Genomic DNA, 17,615 nt, shown 5'->3' on the forward strand with positions numbered 1-17,615 from the left:
AGTCACATAAGGAACAGGAAACTCCAACTGTGTTGCATAAATGTATTTTCGGAAAGGCAGCGTGATTGTGCTATTAATATCCACATAGCCTGAAAGAACTCTTTGATCATGTTTTATGAGTATGTCATTTCAAGATTTCTGAGAGGATACACTGTCTGGATATACCCTAAAGATGCATAATTTACTTTAAATACCCTTTTCACAACCAGTCTATGTTTGAGAAATAAATAAAAAAACAACATACTGTTTCACTATTACCTCTCTGGTGTTTACTCCCCACCCAAGTCAGTGGAAAAGAAATACTTGTGCACTCGAGTGCTCCCAACCAAAGTGGGTCAGAGTACAGAGGCCGGGACGAGCAGCCCTACCTCTGGACAAAGTATTTGGACCTACAGGTATTTAGGTGCAGTTTTTTTTACTCCAACTGAAGCACTGATGTGTATCAAAACATGGGGTCAAAGCTCAAGATGTCTTTTTGTCCATCTGCTTATCTGTGGCTGTGATAGTCTGTTTCTCTAAAGCTGAGCCTCATTTTGCTCCAAGTTGAGGACACAGTGTAGCCTATGATTATTTTTAAAAGCAGAGAGACTGGAATGTTAATCCAGTCGTTTTACTTTTTCTCACTCAGTATTTCCCCCAAAAACACTGACTTGACAGTTTGAGTTGTTCATAATGAGCATGTTTGCGCAAAGGCAACTTTTCTCTTTTTTCCCCTAATGCCAACAACTGTTAGAATGAAATACAATAGAAACAGGAAAGCACAGAGGAGTCTGTACACTCAAATTCCATAATCCTGCCCATTTACAGCTTATCTACACTAGAGACAGTTTGTTGGAAAAAAGGCGTGTCTGAGTTAAATCACCATTTAGGACGAACACCAGTGAGTCATGGTACAATAATGTGAATAAGAATACTTGGCAGCATTAGTCACCTTTTTAAAGAAGTCTGATCCCCATTTTTATTAGACCTGCCAGACACAAAATATCAGACATTAAGGAAATGAAAGACAATGAGGATTTGAAAGTTATTGGAAACTCGGTGTGCAATTGTTTTTTAATGTCACTATACTGGATTTTTTTTAAATTGTGAACACCACTGAAATTGTTAACCAGAAAAAAAAATCCAGGTTTTTAAACTGTTTTGAACGTTTTCTGATAGAGAAACTCCAACCACTTAGTACTGCAAACTAGTATTCAAGTTTACAATCCTAAATGAAGTGGGGCCTGGTGCACATGATGAAATACAAAGAGGAGAAATTGGAGGAGCGAAGGGGGGAAAAAAAAAGAATTCTAATTTAGGGTGACAATACTACATCCTCCAAAATAAAATTGAATAAACAACTGTCTCAAAAAAACTGAAAATGTTGTCTTCTCTCAAAATTGTTCAAAAATGATCCAAGTTAAATGCTATTACAGTACAAATGTCCAGGTGTTCTCACAATGTTGGAAGATCGACTTCTGATAATCACCAGCTGGAAGTTTAGAAGTTATTCATTTACCCCCATATCACTGGTTGCAACTACAGTGTGAACACAACAGTGAGTCTGTGGGCAGCAGTGACAGCTAAAGAGCGTCTCCTGCCTCTGCTGTTTGTGTCACCGTCTGCGTCAATACAGGCAGGAGAGCCAGGAGAAAGGACTATGTGGAGCAAGATAATTCCCGCTCCAAACTACTTCCGCTTTTGTTTGGCAGAGTATTTGTGAGCCGGCTAACAAAATGATTTTCCTATCTACAAGTTTAAGAAAGATATATATTAAAGTATACCGTTGAAAAAGTATCCTTATATTTGAGCTGTTGTGTATGATGTTTGGTCGTTTGTTCTGAATGAACGACGTTGTCCTAATTACAGTATTTGTGTTTATGAGATCGTTGTGTTATTGTTTTATAACAGCAACTACGTTGTGACTGTTTCATGAAGTAGGCTATCACGTATGTGTTATATTTAAAGCCTTTGTCCGACTTTTCCTACTTAAATAATAAAGTTTTCAGCTTTTCTGACAGTTTTACTTTTATGTGAAGTCTAAGGCGCTTCCCAGCGGGGGTTACCCTCTTGCTGCAAACGTAGTCTCTTTGGCTGCTGCCAGCCAGTCCTCCCATGTTCACAGTGGTACTACATTGTAGCTCCACATAAACACAGAGGCACACACAATGCTCAGCTGGCGGGACCACGGACAAGACGCATAACTTCGTGTCAACTGTTCGATTTTATTTTGTTATTATGCTGTAATTTACTTTGTGGTGAGTAACTGTAAAACATATCTCAGTGTTATTTTCGTTATTTGTTAGAATGTCATTTATTGGGGTTTTGGCTTGGGTTATCATATTTTATTATGTTTATCACTTCGTGATATGTTTATCTAGTATAGAGTAGTATGGCAACCAATACACCGTTACTGTTGAACTTGACGGTTCAAACTGTTTCATGAAGAGTCTAAAAGTTGTACACTACTGTTTAAACTTCCTATCACAGCGACACGGACTCCTGTGTGTCTGTGCTGCTGTGGGGGAGCAGAGTGAGTTTCGTCGCTGTTGAATGGGACTGTGGCTGCTGGGGTTGCTGCTGTAAAGACAGGGGAACAGTGTTGTCATTGTAGCTGACATGGTCACCGTACGTCTCCCTGAGGGGTGAAGAGGTCAGCTGTCTAATGACTGTTATTATGTCAAACAGGAAACGACTCCTGCACTCCTGCAATGAAAACTCGATATGAGTTCAACATTCCTGTAGGGATTTAAATTGTGTAAATACAATAGTGACATTATTGGCTTCTTCTTATTCTACGTCATGATAGCTTTTTTTTCCCCTCACTTAGTGCCACTATTAGGAGGAGTGGGCAATATGGAGAAAATCGCGATATAAAATGGATTTAATGACCTAGTGGGTAATAAAAATAATACAAGGTAGAATTAATAGTTACCATATTTTAATGCAGCCTTTAAAACCAGGAAAACACCATTTTACGATATCTACAATGAACACGATCTCTAGTCTCATATCAACTTATTGTTATAATATTGATAATATTGCCCAACCCTACCCTAAAAATGCACTGCAGCCTTTTTCCTGAGCACTTCAGGTCATACAGTATAGTCCCCCCTCCTGTATTGCACAGCGCACGTGCACTTTGTGCTTCTGCTGCTTTAAACCTTTAAATTATAGATGTGGTCTCAGCGGATACCGTAAAGCTTTTGCACTCTGTCAGATTTTAACAGTAATAAATGTGATATAATTGGAGCAAAATGCAACTAAAAATAATACTGCACTTATGCCAAATTAATTAGATAGGCTGTCTTTTTTGGGAGCCATTCATACGTGTTTTAAGCTGAGCTAAACCTACATGCTTATGCAGCACAGAGTTCTACAGTGTAAACAGTGAAATGACACGAGAAGTTGTATCTTGTTTCACTGCTTATTTGCTGATGGATCCAGGAAGTTGCTCACTCTGAGTGAACCCACCCACACACACTGGTTTAACTGTTTGCTTACTTCAGACAATCAGAGGCCCCTTTTCTTGTGGACTCAGAATGAGTGTGAGTTGTAGCAGGGCGATGGCCTGGCAGTGCAGAGGACAGTAGACAGTGTTTTACTTTATTTTTCTGTCCAAACACGTGACTTGGTGTAATTACTGTTTATGAAAGTAAAGATAAGCTGTTTTCTGTGTTTCGCATTAGCTTGAAGCTTCCTTTCTCTTCTCTCTTGGACTTGAGGGGAGGTCAGTCTAAATTTTGGTCAGCTGATGTATTACTGTCATGTATTGGAGCATGATGGAGTTTAAAGAAGCTGCACGAAATGTGAAAAATATTACGAGGACTATCTTTATGACAACATTACTTAATGTAATAAATAAACATAGTAAAGTGTACTCAGTTCTGCCTGTCTGCTACATTCAGGTACAGATAAAATACAACAAATAGCTTGTTACATAAAATAAATTAAGGAAATTCTTTCCATCCTATCGGTTCAACTGAACATTGAACTGAAAGTATAAAGATAAAAATAATAATACAAATATGGTAGTTACATTTTAACTTCAGTTTTCTAATAATCCTACACAAATGTTAAAGGGGCTAAACGAATGTTCAGTTTGGAAATGTGAATATTTTTTCATAGACTTAAATGAATAATTACTAAACACAATTGTGTTGTTTTGGATTGTTGTTCAGACAAAATAAGACATTTGCAAGTAGCTTTAGGGAAATTGTGATTTGACTTTTCAGTATTTTCTGATGTGGTATGGACCTTACTGTAACCCCTCTCTGCTTAGGTTTTGACTCTGAGCAGCCTTGCTTAAGCTTGTAACCCTGAATTTACTCATGTTTGGACTTATTCTCCATGTTCACATCCAAAAATAGCAGCTACTTGAACCATTGCCCCCCCCCCCCCCCCCCCAGTCCTCAGCATGCAGCCATTGGACGGTCCGTTTCCACGTTTCTTCACAAAAAAACTTGAGGAATCATTGGAATGTTAATTACTCTGCGGAGAGAAGCAAAAGACCTTCTTAATGTTTTTCTTTTTACTCTCGCAAGTGCTCAGCTGGTTTGCAAGCGAAGGTTAGGACTGCAGTTCATATTTGTACACCAATAAAACATCAGTTTGTGAGATAACAACTATCGAGATGTCATTAGCCTAAACAAACGCATGCCCTGAAACCGGCTCGACCTGCAGCTCGCACCAGGAAGACCTTTCAGTCCCACAGTGTTCACTTCCAAAAGACATATGATTTGCCCGTGTATATTTGTTCTGCAGGAAACACAGCATTGTTGCTATGTTTGTGAGTAGTTATTCCATAAGTACATCATTTGTGCTTTACAGAAAGTCTGGTTTTATGTTCCTTGGTTAGGAATGCTCTTTTGATTTATTGCAACTTGTTTTTTGTCTATCGGATTGTGCATTTTTAATCACAGTGCGATATATATTCAAACCAATGCGCCTTTGTCTTTATGTTCTCACAGAATGTATAACCACCACAACGACCAAACAATGCGGGGCATCCTTAAGAGAAAGTTTGCAGAGGTAGATCCCTGCTACTCCTCCTCCTCCTCCTCCTCCTCCTCCTCTTCCCCATCTTCCCTATCCTCCCCTGCCTCCTCAGAGTGGGAATCCGACGGGGAGAGCGGCCCCACCGACAACCAGGGCTTCACACCTCACAGTCCTTCTTCGCCCACCAGTTTACCCAGTAAGTGAAACCAACAACCCCCCCCACACAAACACACACACACACACACACACACACACACACACACACACACACACACACACACACACACACACACACACACACACACACACACACACACACACACACACACACACACACACACACTTTCAAATAATACAAACCACCATATCTGGCTTTGTAACCCCTCAGTGTTTAACAGCAGTGTCTCTTATCAGCCCGCAGCAGCACCGATATGAGAACACTAACCTTCCAGATAACGCATAGTGAATGACCCGCCTCTGGACGGCCTTTCTGGTTGGGTAGAATATTTCCCTGAGCAATAGGATGTTGTGGAATTAAATTTGAATAGCAAGTTCCTTTTTAAAAAAGTCAAATCAAATGGCCTTATTAAGATATCACAAAGCTGCACAGAGGGCCTGCAAGGACACTGCCGTTGATGTTGCTGTTGGACACCTGACGTCCAACAGCAGGCTCTGTTCACTATCAAGGCAAACAGTGCCTCAGTGTGGAACTCTTTAGACAGACAGCAGCTGAGATGAGCTCAGTCAGCTGTTCTCTGTTGTTTACTGATTTTAGAGCAAGAGTTATGCCTCAGTTATGTGTGAAGGTTAGAAGAGAAACTGTTAAACAAAACAGTCATCCAATAAAAATGTAACTAAACTGTCAGATGAATTATGATCTTGTAAACTTAAGTAAGACACTGAGTTTGTTCTTGTCTCTATTAATCTGTCCATAGACCCTTTGCCTGGTATTTCCACCCAACATGCTTTTTGTTGAGACAAGCCACTTTATTGAGGCACCTGTAGTGTGTCACCTAGTGGACACTCTGAGAACTACAGCGCAAAGAGCATGTGTCAAAGTTCAGTGGCTATTTTCTTTCTAGGAAATGCACTAAAGGTTAAAGGAATACTTCACCTGACTGTTCATTAATCAGCCCATGTTATGCAGTTTTTGTGAGGAAGAAACAAATGTGTGTTTTTTTAGCATGCCTCCATGGTGAACAAAGTATCAGAGGTCAAATTAGTTGAAGCAATTGTGGCACAGTGTAACAGCAGAACAATTACCTGTTTACAAACTCTCACTTAACTTGTGCAGTGTAATTCAATACTAATTTGTTCTCTACTTCAAAAAACATCCTCTTCACAAACAGATTTCTATTTAAAACACTTCTGCAATAAGTAGAAAGTAGTTAGCATGGAGTTTTGTAAGAGTTTCTAAATGGGTGTGTTTCAATAATGTTTGCTGTTGTTAAACGCAGCCCCCATTTACTTCAATTCCTCAAGAATTTATCAGTTTTTTTTCTTTCTTAAAAACAAGTCTGTAGGGGCTTGGACTTGGATCCAACGGGTCGCCAGTTAGCGTACTGATTGGACCCAAAAAAATAATAGTACGGAGTGTGAGCTGGTAGCTGCAGAGGTGCCAGTTCCCCTCCTGGGCGCCGTGTACCTGGCAGCCTCTCTGTTCGGCCACTTCTCCTATGTGCATTTCTTCTTGTTCTTATTCTTGTTTTTGTTGTTGTTGTTGTTGTTGTTCTTCTTCTTCTTCTTCTTCTTCTTCTTCTTCTTCTTCTTCTTCTTTTTATTCTTCTTCTTCTTCACACTGGAGGCCTGCGAGAAAACTAGTTTTCTTCTAGATTTCATAAACTTTCTGATCATTTCTGACAATGTAGAACGGCTTTTCTCAATTTGATAGGGGGCCTCCTCCTGTGCTCATGTTTCAAAGTATATCACGAGTATCAGTGCCTCACTTGGGTCTTTTTCTTGTTTTTTTTAGTTCGGTCTATCCTGAAGAGGACGAAGCTCGCTGCAGGCACGCAGAGCAACGTGCGCTTTGACCAGGCGATGGTGTTCAGCTTCCCCCGCTGTCAGGGCTTCACCAGCGTGCCCAGCCATGGGGGTGCCACCCTGGGCATGGTGCAGAGGCACAGCACCCTTCGGAGATACACGGTGACTGATCATGCGCTGGAGCGACGGCGCTGGCGCAGAGAGAGGCTCAGAGAGATACGGAGGAAAGAGAGGCTGGAGGCACTGAAACACAAAGTGAGTGCGGTTAGTTTCTTCATTCTTCTGCATGGAGTGGTGCAATGCTGATGTGTTTTTGTAGGCGGACCAGGAAGTTGACATCACAATGCACATGTTTATTGGATTTCGGAATATTGGAAGTCAAGCCAACATTAATGATACTTTAAAGTTTTGTTCAGATGGATGATCTTCACATATTAACACCATTTTAACAGTAGGTTAACACATACGAGAAACTTGCCTTGGTGCGTACATAAACACAGTTAAAGCAGATTTTTAAACAGTAAGAAAAACCACCAAAAAATATAATAAAAACAATTGAAACTATTATATTTTAAAATATAGAAAATGATTTAGATTAAATCTTGATTTACCAAAAAACTATGCGCAGTATACTATTGCAAAGTACTTAGAATAAGCAAATCAAATTGTGCAGTATTGTTATGGAAAGTTGATGAGAGGAACGTGTGTACAAATGTGCAAAATATCGGAGGGTTGCGCAGCACTTGCAACACTTGAAATGAAATAAATAAAAAATAGTCTTTAAAAAAAAGGAACAATCTTCATTATTCAGTTATTTCGGGCCTCTAACCAAAAACACATTAAAAAGCAGTTAACTTGGAGTGCAGGGAATCTGAATTAGTATAATGCTAACTCATTCCAGGGTTTTAGGACTCATTCCTGCACCACCAGATTTCATGCAGTCTCCTAACTTTATTTATTGTTCTGATTCCAGCTGATCACCAGCGGGGCCATGGACCAGGGAGAGGCAGACATGCTCACGGTGGAGCAGATCCCAGACGAAGACGTCGTCATCAGTGAAGCGGAGCTGGAGGACGGAGGGTTTCTCCAGCCGTACTCCTCCAGACAGCGGCAGGCTCTCCTGCAGGCAGCGGGGGTGAAGCGCGTAGACCGGGAGGAGAAGAGGCAGCTGCACGCCCTGCGCATCTCCAGGGAGGCCTGTGGATGTGACTGCCAAGGCTTCTGTGAGCCAGAGACCTGCGCCTGCAGTCTGGCGGGAATCAAGTGCCAGGTACGACACTCAGACCAAAACACTGCTTCAGTCGCTACAAGCATAGGGTGGCCCCAGCACATTTTAATGAGTCAAAATGATTTCAAATTTGTAGTTTGAGCTTGTTAAGCAACTCATATGAATAAGAGAACTTGTGTTTAAACAATTTTGCTATTTACTTTCCGTTATCTATGACCTTTTATGTTTAATGTCTATCAGCTAAAAACCAACATTCCTATCTTGTGATTTTAAGCATTAACAATATTCATATCTACTAAAAAAAAACAGATCAAAAAAGGAGACAATAAAGCAAGACAATATCTATAGGTAACAAAAAAATTAAGAAACACAATAACTTAAATAACTTTTAACTATTAACAGTTCAGCATAATCATTACATGTGTACTGAAGCTACAGCTTACTATGCTGGCCCTTTTTACAGTACAGTACATCACATTTGACATCAAGCGTAGCAGAAAAGAGACACAGAAACATACTCACAACAGTATGGATTTCTCATCATGTATTTGTTCAATCAACTCTTTTTTTTTAAGCGTTCACCATATTTCCCACATTTAACTAAAATATCTACAATTATTAACATTGGTCCTCTAATTTATTGTTAAAACATACAAATACCTGTCAGATCATATGGACTCTCTCTTGTACAAAAAATGCTGTATTTGAGGATTTTAAACACATCACTTTCCCAATGGGTGCTATCGTTTGCTTATCACTGCAGTAATAAGTAGACTATCAGATTGTCATTCAAATCCTTTTATTGGAATCTTGCAAATCACCTCTTGATTAAAACACATACCTAACACTAACCCCCCCCCCCCCACTGATGGTTAGCTTCAGATTGTGGTGTTAATACTGTGTATTCTGTTTATTCCTGCAGCCTTTGTCTTAACTTCCTGTCTTTTACTCACAGGTGGACCGCTTAAACTTCCCATGTGGCTGCACTACAGACGGCTGTGGGAACACTCAGGGACGCATCGAGTTCAACTCCAGACGTGTGCAGACTCATTACATCCACACCGTCATGAAGCTGGAGATGGAGAGGCGATTGCAGGATGAAACATTGAGCCAAGAGGAGCAGACAGGACTTCCAGGGGATCTTGAAGAGTATGAGCAGCAAGTCGAAGCTGATCCTGGGCAGAGCGCACAGGACAAAAGCTGCCCTTTCGGCTTCACCGCGGAGGAAGGCGGCCTTCCTCTCACCATGCCCGCCACGCCTTCATTCCACTTCCCCCAAGAACGGTTGTCGGTGGAGGAAAGCAGCTGCAGCAGCGACATGACCGAATCCTCCTGCTCCTCCTCTGACTCTGCGGGAGGAAGCCTCGATGGGAGTCAGGACCTCCCTGATTTAGACAGAGGGTTGTCACTTCCCCTCAGCATGTGTGAGAATAATAACTACTCTTCGTGCAGCCAGCTGAACCACAAAGGACGGCAGACAGCAAACCAAGACTTCTTTGACTCTCTGGAGGGCTTCCCCAGCACTCCCTCCCCCACCCTGGACTATTTTTCCGGCAGGTACATGGACCTGAGTCTGTCTTCAGACTCCGACATCGAGTTCTTCGACAGCGACTACACCTCTGGACCTCTGCACAGCTCTTTTAAACTACACAGGCACCCCGACAGCTTTTTCCACCTGCAGCTGCTGAGCTCTGTGAACCTGCCACAGTACGAGTCCAGCACCTTCCTCCTGGAGTCCCTCATCGGCCTGACGGAGCCCGGCCCGGAGCAGGGGTAGCAAAAGACAGCTTTTATACCAACCCCTTCTAGGGACATGACTGTGTAAGATCATTTAATGTACAAAGCACTTATTATGCGTTTTTAATGATATTTCAATGGAAAAAAGAATAATTGAAAAACTATTTTTCCTAGCTGGATATTTTTTCTATTGCCTAAAATTATTTTGCCTTTATTTCAGAGAAAACGCACTTGAATAATTAATATCTATTTTTATTTGATTTCCTGATTTTTTCATGTTATTTAATTTCTTATGCCATGGCCGCTGAGATATCTTGGTCTCTGCTCTGTTGCTAACCGCCTCATCAGTGTAAGTTAACTTGTTTTATGTAATATTTATTACAAAGGTCACAAAGGTTAAGACAATAAAGCATTTTAAAGAGTGATGCCCCACATATCATAACGCAAATGTGCATATTTTGCAAGTAGCTGGCCATGGTGCGTAAATCCACTTTAAAGCATGCAGTAATGAAATAATAACACACCTCCATTTTTAGCCTGCGAGTTGTGAATTATTTTCTACTGCCTTTGCTGATTGTGGATTATCATGTATCTGCTTTACAATAAGTTTGTAATATTTCTGTATTGGAGTAATATAATAAAACTTTTTAAATGTGTCACTGTTGAAGTATTTATTATATCCATGTTTTCCATCATGACATATTGGATCCAATGTTTGGCCCACAAAAGGCCTCCAAAGCACTTAAATAATATGCAACACAATAATTAATAGTTCATAAATTCACTTAATTGTACTCGCGTGCTCAGCCCCCTTCTCTACTCCCTCTACACTTACGACTGCCCCCCATCCCACCCCAGCAACTCCGTCATCAAATTCGCGGACTAGTCTGTGTACCGGGACGAGGTGGTGAAGCTGTCGGAGTGGTGCACGGAAAACAACAACAACTGAACACTGCCAAAACCAAGGAGCTGATCATCGACTTCAGGAGGAAGAAAACAGCCACCCAGCTCCTGAGGGAGACGATGTGGAGAGAGCCTCCGAATTCCGATTCCTGGGCGTCCATCTGAATGACGACCTGACCTGGAGCACCAACACCACTGCTACCACCAAGAAGGCCCAACAGAGACTGTACTTTCTGAGAGTACTTAGGAGCAACTATCTCGCGCAGGAACTGTTGGTGTCCTTCTACCGGTGCTCTATAGAGAGCATCGTCACCTACTGCATCTGTGTGTGGTTCTGCAGCTGCACTGCCGCAGAGAGGAAAGCGCTCCAGAGTCGTCAACACCGCCCAGAAGATGATCGGCTGCCTTCTCCCCTCCCTGGCCGACCTGTACAGCTCCCGCTGTATTATGAAGGCCCACAGCATCCTCAAAGACCCATCACACCCCGGGCACTGCCACTTTGAACTTCTGCCTTCAGGCAGACGCTACAGAACAATGAGAGCCAGGACCAACCGGCTGCAGAGGGCCAGCCTCTATCCAAGAGCCATAGCTGCGCTCAACGTGCCCTGAACACTACCACAGTATCCTTTTCCGTCCCTGTTATCCTAGATATACTGAGCGTACTTAGAAATAACCTGCCTCCAAACACTTTAACTACTGACACTTTGTTATTTATACCTCATATGTATAGTATGCATATTTATATATATATATATTTTTTTTTATTAATTAATTATTTATTATATTGCTCTATTTTTACTATTCTTGTAACTATGGGATTGCTCCAATTTTGTTGTTCTGGAAACTCGTTATTTTAGTAGCAATGACAATAAAGATCATTCAGTTGGACGTTTTTTATTCAAGGGTTGTTTTTAAACGGCACAACATTTGTCCAATTTGCACTGTGAAACTGCACTTTTTTATGACATACTCTACAATAATTTTCACCCGACACTCTGTAAATTGACTTTTTTATGGCATACTGTACTATGACTTATTCAAGAATTTTTCAGTCTTTACATTATAAATATATACGAGTCATCTTTCACCCAGTCACACACTCATACAGAGGCAAGGGCTGCCATGCAAGGTGCCACCTACTCAAGTAGACACACACACGCACACACGCACACACACACATACACACACACACACACACACACACACACACACACACACACACACACACACACACACACACACACACACACACACACACACACACACACACACACACACACACACACACAAAATTGGCCATGCCATCGGGAGTAATTTAGGATACATAGACGTGTTGACCAAAAGGACTTCAGATATACTATGGCAAAAAAAATTGACATACTATACTATTTTTTCTGATTTTTTCAAAATACTATACAATTTCGTAACTAAACTATGAGGTTTTTCTGATATTTGACATGACCTAGTTTAACATACTATTTATTTATTAATTATTTATGAAGTGTTCTACATACTATATTATGACTTTTTTCAAAATAATGTACTATTTAGTTTTTTTTCTTAAATTTGAAATAATAATATACGATGTCATCTTTTTGGATATTACGACATGTTTCAGATTTTTTTATCCACACATTCTAGCATTACTTTGAAATCTGTGGCTTTTCATTTATTATTTTATAACGATCGTCACAAACACTACAATGCGTCAGTCTGCGCTGCCTGTTCGATACGTGCCATGTTCGATTGTTTTGGACTACAGACAAGATGGCCGCTGTCTGTCAGCCGTAATCATTCTCACTCTCTTGATATTTTCTGATGAAATTAGCTCATATTTGAAAATTCCTGGCCAAAATGGGATTATCACAGAGTTCAGAAGTATCCGAAGGAGGAACCTATGGATACCACGTTCATGGCGTAAGACGTTATTCCGCTTTCTTTGAATTAGGACAGCGTGTACAGCAGCTTATCATGACATGTTACTGTGCTAGCTGAGAGCTAGCTGATGCAGACCCACCGGTAAAACCCGATGAGCTGGCACTGTTTACTTATTGACCATGCTACAGAAACCCTTATATACTTGTGTAATTCTGCAATGAATACGCTCAAATCAGGCTTGTTACTTGTCTTAAAGTCCACCAGCAGAATGGCGCTAGTCCCCTGAGCTAGTACATTACCCTACATGATTTGTTCACAGAACGGTAGTCGTAGTAGCATAGTTGCTAAATAGTAGCTAATGCTCTGACTAATACAGCTAATGGTTTTCAGCGTGATGGCAGATAAATGAACATGACCTTTCACTAGCGTCCGATCAATCTCTTTATTTTAACCCTTTCTTTAATCTTGTTGCACGAAAGCTATTTGTACATTACATGCTGATTTGATGTATCGATTCACTAAATAATAAATACAATCGAATAATCGATCGACAGCATGATCAAGCAAATAAATCCCCAACTTTTTTTCCTCTTATTTATATGCTTGTAATTGGATATTTTAGATATCTGGATTGTAAGGCAGACAACACAACCATTATAAGGAGACTATAATAATAAACATTTATATAAAGGATTTATCCATAATAGAGAAATCCCATTTTGCAGCTATTAACCTAGAAGTAGGTAGGGGGGAAAGAGGTGATTTGCATGCTCCAGAAACAATATTCTGGTTCACAATTCTCGTGTGTGGGTTTTCACAGGTGCAGCCAAATTCTCCTGCAGAAAAGGCCGGACTGCAGCCCTTCTTCGACTTCATTCTGTCTCTGGACAACAATAGACTTGTAAGTTTATTGATTGTCCACGTTTAAGTAGTTATATCCCTTGTCACACAGGCTGGTCATCAACAAAGACTGCACAGACATGCGGAAGCATACAATAATGACTCTGTTGATTCTTAACATCACCAGAACGAGGAGAATGACCTACTGAAGGAGGTTCTGAAAGCCAACATGGAGAGAGCGGTGGGTATGATTGTGTACAGCACTAAAACCACAAGCGTCCGTGAGCTGGAGGTGGTGCCCAGTAGCATGTGGGGAGGACAGGGCCTGCTGGGGGCCAGCGTTCGCTTCTGCAGCTACCAAGGAGCCAACGAGAATGTCTGGCATGTTCTGGTGAGCCTCTTCATCAAGAACTAGGGAAACCAAACCAACTGTCCTAACATATTTGAACTTCAATACCCCATTATAGCTCCATCTTCAGTTTTCTAACTCCTGTTTACACTTTCCTGCAGGATGTGGAAGCTAGTTCACCCGCTGCATTGGCCGAGCTTCAGCCTCACATTGACTACATTGTCGGAGCGGATCAAGTGTTGCAGGATGTAAGAATCATTTTCATGTGATGCTTAAATGCTGATACCTTTAAAAAAAACAAAAAACATAATCATTTGTAAGATTCAAACATTTTAACTTTTAAGAAAGCTGTGAAAGATGACTCGTGGTTAACTTCTTTTGCTGATTTCCAGTCAGAAGACTTTTTCTCGCTGATCGAGGCCCATGAAGGGAAGCCCCTGAAGCTCATGGTGTACAACACAATAACAGATGCCTGCAGAGAGGTGGTGGTCACACCAAACGGAGCGTGGGGGGGAGAGGGCAGGTACGTGAGAATACACAGATACATGAGAATACACAGATACATGAGAATACACATATACATGCTTTAGTGACAACTACTATTATACAATCAACCATTGGGAGGGAACAGAGACAGATGTGCATCACTAACAATGAAGCTTGCCTCGCATCATACAGCGGTATTCTATGTTTTATCTTAGTTTGGGTTGTGGCATTGGGTATGGCTACTTGCACCGGATCCCAATAAATCCTGAAGGGACGCCGGCTGAGCCTCCCACCCCTGCTCCTGAAGAGGAGCCCGCTCCAGAACTGCCTACATATGGATACACTGAGGTAAATTTGAATTCACATTAGGTCATTTTTTACGAATCTATTGTTTTCTTTCTAGTTAAGGGAATAATTTACAACAAATGTAAAAAATAAGTAGTTAAAAGTCAAATTTGAACCGAGAAATCCAACAGATGTGAAAGCGTGTTTGCTAGATATATTGCATATCACTGCTTATTTAATCATTTCTGAGTCATTAGACTTTATTGAAGCTTTGAAAGTTTCCCTGAAAACAACAAAATTCCTTTTTTTATACTTGAGAATAAAGTGTTGGTAGAGGCAGAGCTAAAATATTTGTTTCCTGTTTTCCAGACACCTTTGATGGCACCTTCAAGTCTAAGTGAAGACATGTTAGATCTGGAGAAGATCACCCTCGAGGAGGCTCCGCTCCCTCCACCCGTCCAGAGGGTGATGGACCCCGGTCAGTTCCCTTTAGAGGATAATGATATACTGTATGAGCCGTGTCTTGCGTGTCTCCCTGGAATCTTATTGATTTTGTTTTTCTCTTTAGGTTTCTCAGAGACTGAGGCAGCAGTTGCGACCCCTAACCCGGCAGATTTGATAGACAGACTGGATCTGTCCGTTTCCTCTATCGACATGACCAACAATTTACTGGCCATGCATGAGGAGAAGGATGGGGACATCTCTGGCATTGGTACGTTTGGGACTACATCCAGAATAAACACTTTGGCAGAATGTAGGGCTAGGAGATATTAAGGAAATCAAACATTCCAATATTTTTAACCAAACACCTTCAGAGCAATATTGCAGAGTTTAGCATTTACAACCTATTTACAAATTGAGAATACTGATAAATAAACATCAGTACTGTGGACTTATTTGATTAAGTGGGTAAAGGAAAATAACAGTACAGCTGAAAAAAAAGTCAAAAAAGGACATCACTTAGGATATTACATGTATATTACAATGTCTCGTCTCGTCTCGCAGTATAGATATAATATCCATATACTAAACTTAAATGTATGTTTGTATTTGGAACTGTGCAAATCCAGAAATAATATCTTAATACACCACTGTATATTTTGTAATTGTTACATTTTGTAATACGATGTGCACCTTATTCATTATGAATAACTCTTGTTTATATACATATTTAAAAATCTTTATACAACGTATATCTTGAACATCTTGTATTTTTAAAAATACATTTTATTTAAAATAAATTGAACATTCTTAATTGAATTGCCTATGTTAATATACATGTTTTATTCCATTTTATTATCTTTGAATTTATTACATTCTAAAATGAAACAACTGTCCCAAACCAAATTTTCCCCAGGATAATTTTTTTAAATAATTCTATTTCCTGTTGTGCAGAGGAACTGGAGGACAGTGTGCTGCTCTCTTCGTCAGCAGAGAGCCAGCCCGACCCGCTGGAGCTGAGCTCCCAGGCAGCCATGGACCTCACCTCCGCTCTCGCTTCCACGGACACTGACCCCTCCCCCTTGCTCACAGAGTCCACGCCCGTCTCTATGTGTGAATCAACTGAATTTCCACCTGTGTGTGAATCATCTCTCCCTATAGAGTCCCCAGAACCCCTTTCTGTCCCAGTAGAAGACCCCACCCCATCTCCCATCCAAATCGACCAATCTCCTACTGCCAGCGAGTCCACGGCGGCAGATGATACTCCTGCAGAGCCTGCGGAGGAGTCTGCGGAGGAGCCTGCGGAGGAGCCAGCAGGGGAGCCAGCAGGGAGCCAGCAGAGGAGCCAGCAGAGGAGCCAGCAGAGGAGCCAGCAGAGGAGCCAGCAGAGGAGCCAGCAGAGGTACCAGCAGAGCCTCTAGATGTTTCTCCTGCTAACCATGAAAGTCAACATGAAAAACCAGAGGAAGAGCCGCCTCTTGAGTAAACTTGCACAAAAAAAAGTGATGACAATCACTGGGGCTTTTTTAAAGGAACACTGTAAAGGAAAATACAGAGAAACGCTGTCTGATTTTATATTTCAGTCTAAGGATCCCTCATGAAGTTAGTTACACTACAGAAACAAGTTCAAGCATTAGAAAAATACTATTTGTTTTATATGTGTGGGAGAGTTACTGCTAATTTGTACACTAAGAAGGTCATAATGTCAAAAAATGTTTATGCTTTGGTGCGAAATGATTAGATTATCAGGGTGAGGCTTTGCTCCGGGTGAATGAATACTTTAACACTTCCAAAGGCATACAGCAAAGCACAACCGCACCTTAACATCCAAAAACACTAAAAAAAAATGTAAAGCACATTGTTACATCTGTTGTGTATTTAAAAAAATCCCAAAGCTTTAAAAGGTAGCATTTAAGGTTAAACGAGGGAACATTTTTACATTACCGCCCATGTTTTGGATTTTTTAAGTGTTTGTATGACGGAAATGTTTGTGCACAAAAATGTGTTTACTCCAGATTTGACGAGTTCAGTATGTTTTAAACACCGTTTTGAAATTTGTTTTATTCAGCTATGCAGCCTGGGATCTGTTAAAAACTGTTTTTACTGTTTGTATGGCTGGAATCATGTCCCCCCCTCCCATGTCTGATTTTACTCTGTTCTTTTAAATATTTGTAATCTATGCAACAGTAGACGAGTGCTGCCTGCGAGTTGACAGATGTGTAATTCCATTAGATAGACAGTACGTAAGGAGTCACAGTGACGCTGCTGTTGGGTTATTATTTTCTCTTTCTAGGGGGCTTCTTAAAAGTTTTTCACTGTCAAAGTAGGTGCTAGTGTGTAAAATAAGGAAAAGTATTTTTGCAGATATTTTATCAATTAATTGTATGTTTTATTAGGAATGAGTGCAGAATCTTTTGATGAATGTGAATGGGTGAAGGTTAAACAATCATATCACTTTAAAGAAAAACAAAAAAATTCCTCCCTTGTTTTTCTTGTTTTGCGCACACC

General features: G+C 40.7%; 2 protein-coding genes across 2 annotated transcripts; both read left to right on the top strand.

Annotated features, from left to right (window-relative positions):
* Positions 1-2,092: 2,092 nt before the first annotated feature.
* On the top strand, positions 2,093-10,581 carry LOC134866644 (cysteine/serine-rich nuclear protein 1-like). The gene is made up of 5 exons (XM_063886914.1): positions 2,093-2,237; positions 4,950-5,173; positions 6,950-7,215; positions 7,934-8,230; positions 9,144-10,581. Exons 2-5 carry the CDS (start codon positions 4,951-4,953, stop codon positions 9,963-9,965), a joined length of 1,608 nt encoding a protein of 535 aa, XP_063742984.1. The 5' UTR covers positions 2,093-2,237; position 4,950; the 3' UTR covers positions 9,966-10,581.
* A 2,003-nt stretch (positions 10,582-12,584) lies between these two features.
* Positions 12,585-17,585, top strand: LOC134865880 (Golgi reassembly-stacking protein 1-like). The gene is given in 10 exon segments (XM_063885683.1): positions 12,585-12,745; positions 13,527-13,607; positions 13,734-13,937; positions 14,057-14,143; positions 14,288-14,418; positions 14,597-14,729; positions 15,036-15,144; positions 15,235-15,378; positions 16,062-16,427; positions 16,430-17,585. Coding segments are annotated over 10 exon segments (1,482 nt in total). The 5' UTR covers positions 12,585-12,682; the 3' UTR covers positions 16,594-17,585.
* The last annotated feature ends 30 nt before the right edge of the window (positions 17,586-17,615 follow it).

This window comes from Eleginops maclovinus, chromosome 6, assembly GCF_036324505.1.
Source record: "Eleginops maclovinus isolate JMC-PN-2008 ecotype Puerto Natales chromosome 6, JC_Emac_rtc_rv5, whole genome shotgun sequence".
Classification (NCBI taxonomy): Eukaryota; Metazoa; Chordata; class Actinopteri; order Perciformes; family Eleginopidae; genus Eleginops; species Eleginops maclovinus.